Source organism: Aricia agestis, chromosome 18 (genome assembly GCF_905147365.1).
Source record: "Aricia agestis chromosome 18, ilAriAges1.1, whole genome shotgun sequence".
Taxonomy (NCBI): domain Eukaryota; kingdom Metazoa; phylum Arthropoda; class Insecta; order Lepidoptera; family Lycaenidae; genus Aricia; species Aricia agestis.
The window spans coordinates 4303919-4311060 of record NC_056423.1 but is presented as its reverse complement, the minus strand read 5'-3'; the positions used below and the strand labels follow the sequence as shown (position 1 = coordinate 4311060).

Genomic DNA, 7142 nt, shown 5'->3' with positions numbered 1-7142 from the left:
ATATGCACAACAACACAGTTTTTTACAACTATTTCCTCAAAAGTTAATCCTGTTATAGTACGTAAATACGTAAACAGTACGTCACACGTAGTAGGTTTCAAGGAAGCCACACCTCCGTTATTTACTACGTAATATGACATAATATAAACAGGTTTGCTCATCGATATATCGGAGGCTCGCCTATATAAGCCTACTGTTTCATGTCGCATTGTTATTTCGAACTTGTTCCCAAACAAACTGAACGGAAATCGATAACAGTACCAAATATAATGAAGGTTTTACTCGTCATATTTTTCTTGTGGGTGCACGAAAACAATTCTATCCAAGCTCAATCGAGTAGAAAATTTTCTATCAAAATGGTAAGTAGACTAGCTAGTAACTAATCGCTAGTAACAAGTTAAATGATAACAGCTTATTTTAATTAAGAGCACACTTGACACATTTTTTTATTAATACTTTGTCTTTTTATTAGATATTACTTTTTTAAATAAAATATATTTTATTAAAAACATTTTTTTTATAAATTATTTTTTTATGAATTAATTTCAAAAAGTAACGTACTTAAATAATTTATTAAATTTAAAAAGACGTACGTTATTCATGAATAAGTTAAATATTGAAACTTATTCATGAATAATGTTATGTAATTTTATTAACAAGCCTGATTTTTTTAAACACATCAGCTGATAACCTTTTCAGGAAATTATAACTAATGCAGAATTAATTTAAACTTTAATTAAGTAGCTAATTCTAGCTCCAATATGCTAATCGGATTTTTTTAAACCGATGTTATAGAATATAGATAGTATTCTCTGCTAATAATATATAAATAATTCAGCTCGCTTATTCTGCATTCTCTTTAAAAAAAATCTTAAAGGGGTGTTATAACTTTATAAGTTTTTCGATCTAGTTTTGTTTGAAAGCTGACATGATTGAAAGTGCTCTTAGCCACAATTCATCATTATCACCTATTATACTTATATTTTATGCCTTTTTAAGCTGTCCTCAGCAGGGGATCCAAACTCTACCGTATTTCGTCACGCGGAGAGTCCAGTTTGGGATGAGGAAACTCAGAGTCTGCTCTTCGTGGACGTCCACAGCCAAAACGTCCATCGTTTCGACTACATGTCCGGCAAAATATACACTAAACATATAGGTAAGTAAAATCTGAAGCGACCTTCCCGAGGACAGAGATAAGATAATTGTCCTGAATAAATAAAAGAGAGATAAACAAACTTGTGAATCTGTCGAAGCTAGCCGTAATCCGCCATTTTGCGGTCATTAAAAAAAGATCTTCGTCATTACGACGTTCTTCATAAATGTGACGATCTACTTTATCATGACGTCTGACAACCTTCGTCATAGTGACGATCTTCGTCATTGCAACGATATTTAACACCACTAGTCCACCGACGCTGCGAACTGCGAAATATCTGCGAAACCAATGCGAAACAGAAATAGAGCGAGATGTAATATAACGCATTGTCGACGCAATATAAGTTATAACCTACGAATAATAAAAGCTAAGGAAAAGTAACTCCATCAAAAAACATGCGCCACAATACTTGTCAAAAAAGTGTACCATAAGGTACAATTCCGTGCATCGCGATTCGCGACAGTCGTAAGCCGCGCGCGACCTACGACTGTCATCGGCCGCGCGCGCCAATCAAAGTAGCCGCGCGTGGCTTACGACAGTCGTAGGTCGCGCGCGGCTTACGACTGTCGCGATGCACGAAATTGTACCTATAAAGGTACACATTTCAATACATTTGCAATATTTAGGTGACCTTGAGCGGTACTAGGCTGACGTTACATGACAGATCAAAAGGAACCAAATTTAAAGCGGTAATAGTATGGGAGTTACGATTCCTTAGTTGTTATTATTCGTAGGATAACAGACTAAATCGGTTCGCCGCTGTTTCGCAGTTCGCAGCGTCGGTGGACTAGAGGCGTAAAGCGTAATAAGGCGGCCTACGTATATACAAATTACAAAGAATGTCTCGTTTGGAGTGCGATATGTTTTCAGGCTACGGGCAAGTAAACGTAGTCGCGCTAATCCGCAACTCCTCCCGCCATCTCGTGGCGGTGCGGTCGGCGTTATACCTGCTGGACTGGGGCGAGCGTGGCGACGCGTCGCTCCGCCTCCTCGCCACCGTGGACGAGGGTAAACCCGATAATGTCATCAATGAAGGCGCGGTAGACGCACGCGGACGGTTCTGGGCAGGTGGGTTTTACCTTAAGGGTAAGATCGTACTAGAGCGACACGACGCGACACTTCACGTTCTATGGAATAGATGTTTGTAAATCGTCAGATACACTTTTGTAACGTCAGATTTACGTTTGTAGAACGTGAAGTGTCGCGTCGTGTGGTGTCGCGTAGTGCGGTCTCACCGCAGTGTCTAATAATAAACTTATACGATTGTTATGCAACAAATTCCATTTCATTTTATAATCCAGCAATTATAAGAAGTGGCGAACCAGCCCCTTAGGGCTGTTTTACCGCTTTATTTAAGTGCTGGATACGCTATCCACAATTTAACTTAACAGATAGGGTATGGAGAATCTTGACAGAATAGAGTATGGAGAATCAGATATGAGATAAGTTGTGGATGGCTCCGGCACTTATCAGGAAGTGGTGTAACAGGCCCTAAATAAGTTAACCTATCCGGCACTTATTCAGAGTAAGTAGTGAAACAGGCCTTTAGTATTCTGGTTGTTTTACATTTGTAAGACTTTTTCAATTGCCTTATTTAAGTCATTGTAAAATTGTAAGCCTTTTTTTTCAATTTCCTAATTTAATTTATCAATTTCAGGCACCAAAGGCCCGCACATAGGTCTCGATGTGATGCCGGACCAAGCAATTCTGTTTAAGATAGGCGAGGACACCTCATACAGACCCGTGACAGAACTGAAGCCTGTCTCAATATCTAACGGCCTGACCTGGTCGCTGAATAATAGCCTGCTCTACTATATAGACTCGCCGACGAAGAAGATTGAGGCTTTCGATTATGATCTACAAGATGGAAGTATAAGTAAGTTTGGTTTTTAAGATTTTTCCTTGTTAATGTAAATTAAGTCACTGAGAACAGTTACGCCCGTTTTCACCAACCATTAAGTGCTAGCGGGCCATTTATTATTGTTGAACCAAAAAAATTGGGGTAGGTTTGTAAACCTTTACCGTTTAGTCGACCGATCTTAAGGTTTTCCTCGGCCTATTAATGTCAAGGCCCCCTGTATGTGTAAGTAGGTATATAAAACTTTTTATACCAGGTGGCAGGCGAACTATCATCGATATATCGGATCACGGCTACACGGGCGCGGCGATCCCGGACGGCATGACCATCGACGCGGACGGTTATTTTACAGTATTTTCTGTAGTACATAGTAATTCCCCCTCGAAGTCAACTTAAAACTATTGTCATAATTATTCTCAAAATAAAATATAATGGAGAATATAAATACGTATTAGTTTTCCGTCTGTTTCCATGTAGTGACCTATTTGTATTTTCCATATGATTTCCCGATGTGGTATACTGATATCATTACATCATAAATCATATAAGGAAATAAACATCAAACATAGTTCGCTAAGGTTTACCATGAGTACATCTAGATTAATTTTCGACTTATTTTTCCTCATATTACATTAACAAATAACAAAATATATGATTCGCAATTTGAATAAAGGTATGATGTTCCTTTTGACGCTGATATTTTCTTCAATATTTGTATATTTTTAATAAAATTAAAACTACTTGGAAGGTAATAGCTGGTGAGACTGGAAACGTCACCTGTCGTAGCTCGGATTTTCAACTGTATTTTGAAAATAAAGAAATTACCAATGATCTAGAAGTTGCGACGGCCTTTGAAAAATTCTTTGCTGACATTCCGGTCTCAACTACGAAAAACTTAAACTCCTCACCTGCAGCTGCCAAAAAACTACTCAAAGATAATGTAAAGGAATGTAATGTCAATTTTAAGTTTAGAGAGATTGACCCCAAAGACATTATTAATACTTTTAAATTATTAAACATTAAGAATACCACCGATCTTTGGGGCTTGTCTACAAAAATTATTAAATCAGTAATTGACATCATAGCTCCTCATCTAGCAATGATTTTTAATAACTGTATAGAGAATGGTGTTTTTCCTGACTTAATGAAGCACAGCAAGGTTATACCTTTATTTAAAGCGGGAATTAAGTCTTATCCGACAAATTACAGACCTATATCGATTTTACCGACTCTTAGCAAAATATTTGAAAAATAATTTTAAAACAGCTATTGGTACACTTTAATTAAAATAATTTATTACACGAAAATCAATACGGTTTTACTAAGGGTCGTTCCACAACGGATGCTGGTATAGGTCTTCTATGTAGTATATTTGAAGCTTGGGAGGGATCGCAGGATGCCTTAGGTGTCTTCTGTGACCTCTCTAAGGCCTTCGACTGTGTCGAGCATGCTACATTGATTAGGAAATTACACCACTATGGCATAAGGGACTCAGCACTCAACCTTTTGACATCTTACCTCAAAAATAGGACTCAAAGGGTTGAAATCAATAATAAGAGATCAAATGGAACCAAAATAGAATTAGGTGTCCCACAGGGATCTATTTTAGGCCCATTTCTTTTTCTCGTCTACATAAATGACCTACCTTATCTAGTTAAGGATAATGATAATGAAATAGTACTTTTTGCTGATGACACTTCACTTATTTTTAAAGTGAAGAGACAACAGTCTAATTACGACGAGGTAAACTGTACTATTTCAAAAAATAGTACATTGGTTTAATGTTAATGATTTACTTTTGAATTCTACGAAAACTAAATGTTTAAAGTTTACTCTGCCCAATGTACGGCAAGTTCAAACCAATGTACTATTGAATGATGAGAAAATGAATTTGGTGGACACTACTGTGTTTTTAGGTATTACACTAGATAATAAATTACAGTGCGTCCTCATATTGCTAAACTCGCAGATAGACTCAGTTCTGCAGCATATGCAGTCAGAAAGATTAGGGGAATTTCTGAGGAAGACACTGCACGATTAGTATACTTTAGATATTTTCACAGTAGAATGTCATATGGTATCCTTTTATGGGGAAACGCTGCCGATATTAATACTATCTTTGTGCTGCAGAAGCGAGCTATACGTTCGATTTACAAAATGTCTACATTTGAATCTTTGAGAGAAAAGTTTAAAGAAATTGGTATTCTGACAGTAGCTTCTCAATACATTTTGGATAATGTAATACATGTTAGAAAAAATATATGTAAATTTAAAGCCAAAGGTGACATTCATTGTAGACACCAGAAATAAGTACAAGCTAGATTTGCCAGTGATCAGACTTAGTAAAGTCAGTAAATCTTTTAAAGGTCAATGTATACGCCTTTTCAATAAAATCCCAGAAAACGTTCAAAATCTTTCCATTAATAAATTTAAGAAAGTAGTCAAAGAGCGTTTGTGTGCCAAAGCCTATTATAAGGTCAATGGTTTCATAAACGATGGCACATCTTGGGAGTAGGATGGCTGCTTACAAGGCTACTTCTACATTATTGTACATGACTTACTATGTATGTATGTGACACTGTATAATTTTAAGTTACAGCATTGTAAATTTTATTTTAAAAGATTAATTTTTTACCTCACTTTTTTTTGGTAAAAAAAGTGGGCCCCGTGCGAATTTCTTACGCCGGTTCTTCTCGCCGGGATAGTTCCCGAACCGGTGGTAGGCACCGTAGCTAATATTAACATTCTGAAAGTATTTTCTTAAAATCTACTCAGAAATAAAACATTTTTTATTTTATTTTATTTTTATTTTTAAATCATTCAGTACAAGAGTAAATTTACATTGCAAAGCGATTCGATGGAACAAACGAGCACAACACTGCGGGCGGCAAATTATCTATTCAATGTTTATTTTCTTGTGTAATAAATAAAGTTAACTTTGGCTTATATAAAAAGCAGATGACGACCCCAACTCCGTTGCGCCAAAATTTGTTGATCGCGCGGTAACCGTACATATTATCCGGTATGAAAAGTATCCTATGTCCTTTCCCGGGACTCAAAGTATCTCCATAACCAAATTTCAGCAATATCGTTTCAGCGATATTATTATTATAACGATATACAGACTTCCAGACAGACACATTTTCACATTTATAATATTAGTATGGATTTGTTAAAGCCACTTTCTAATCAAACAGGTGCTGCATATAGACCCGGAGCGTCGTAAGATCGTCTACGCCTACAAGATCCCCGCGTCCCGCGTGACGTCACTGTGCTGGGGGGGCGAGGCGCTTGACGAACTGTTCGTGACGACCTCCCGCACGGACGAGCCCGATTCCGGCCGGATATACAACATCCGGGGCACCGGACGACGGGGAATACCCGCTAAACGGTTTAAATTTAATAAGGCTGATGATTATTAGTTTGTTAGCTAGGTTATATTTGAATGATTTATTTGATGCAGACAATATTTTTGACGGATCTGATTTTGTCTAAACACACTAGGCCGAAAAAACGCGGCCGAAGTTCGCCATGATTATGCCTGCATTGTATTTTAAATTACCGATGTCACACTATCCCGAAATTGCATCGCGTTATATTGTATGCGTTTGACATTGCTGACGTAATCATGCCGAACTTCGGCATGATGTGTTTAGACTTAAAAGCGATGCGTGAAGCAATAAAAGGCATGATCAAATATATTTTGTGGGCGTGGTACGCGTCGTTAAATCGTTCGCAATTATGTACAACAGTTACGTATAAGCAAAACAAATACATACACTTTTGTTTGTAGTGTTGGTAACCAATCAGAGGCTTTATTCATGTATGTGCGTACTATAATAATTAAGGATAAGAACTAGTAGTAGTAATGTAGGTCCTAAATGAGTAACACACAGAATAATAATTACGTAATTTAATATATCATGCGCTTACAATATTTAACGAGAACATTTAAACCTTTTAAAATTCCATTAGAAATATCACATCACAACACCTAAAATTATGTATAACAGCATATAAAAACATAAAAAAAAAACAATATAAGCTCAGATCCAAGTAAAAAATTCAGAATTAGAATAGCTAGAATACCAATTATATTATTATATTATGTAATAAAATTTAATATAG

General features: G+C 36.6%; 1 protein-coding gene across 1 annotated transcript; it reads left to right on the top strand.

The window, feature by feature from the left end:
* Window positions 1–173: 173 nt before the first annotated feature.
* LOC121735949 (regucalcin-like) lies at window positions 174–6500 on the top strand. The gene is made up of 6 exons (XM_042126955.1): window positions 174–359; window positions 1000–1156; window positions 2027–2224; window positions 2814–3032; window positions 3271–3374; window positions 6212–6500. The coding sequence occupies exons 1-6, from the start codon at window positions 201–203 to the stop codon at window positions 6434–6436; spliced, it is 1062 nt and encodes a 353-aa protein (XP_041982889.1). The 5' UTR covers window positions 174–200; the 3' UTR covers window positions 6437–6500.
* Window positions 6501–7142: the final 642 nt, after the last annotated feature.

Bases quoted from the DNA above. Each gene is read 5' to 3' on its own strand.
- LOC121735949 (XM_042126955.1), top strand. From the start codon at position 201: ATGTCGCATTGTTATTTCGAACTTGTTCCCAAACAAACTGAACGGAAA. The intron at 360-999 runs GTAAGTAGACTA...TGCCTTTTTAAG, and splicing joins GAAAATTTTCTATCAAAATG to CTGTCCTCAGCAGGGGATCC. The intron at 1,157-2,026 runs GTAAGTAAAATC...ATATGTTTTCAG, and splicing joins AATATACACTAAACATATAG to GCTACGGGCAAGTAAACGTA.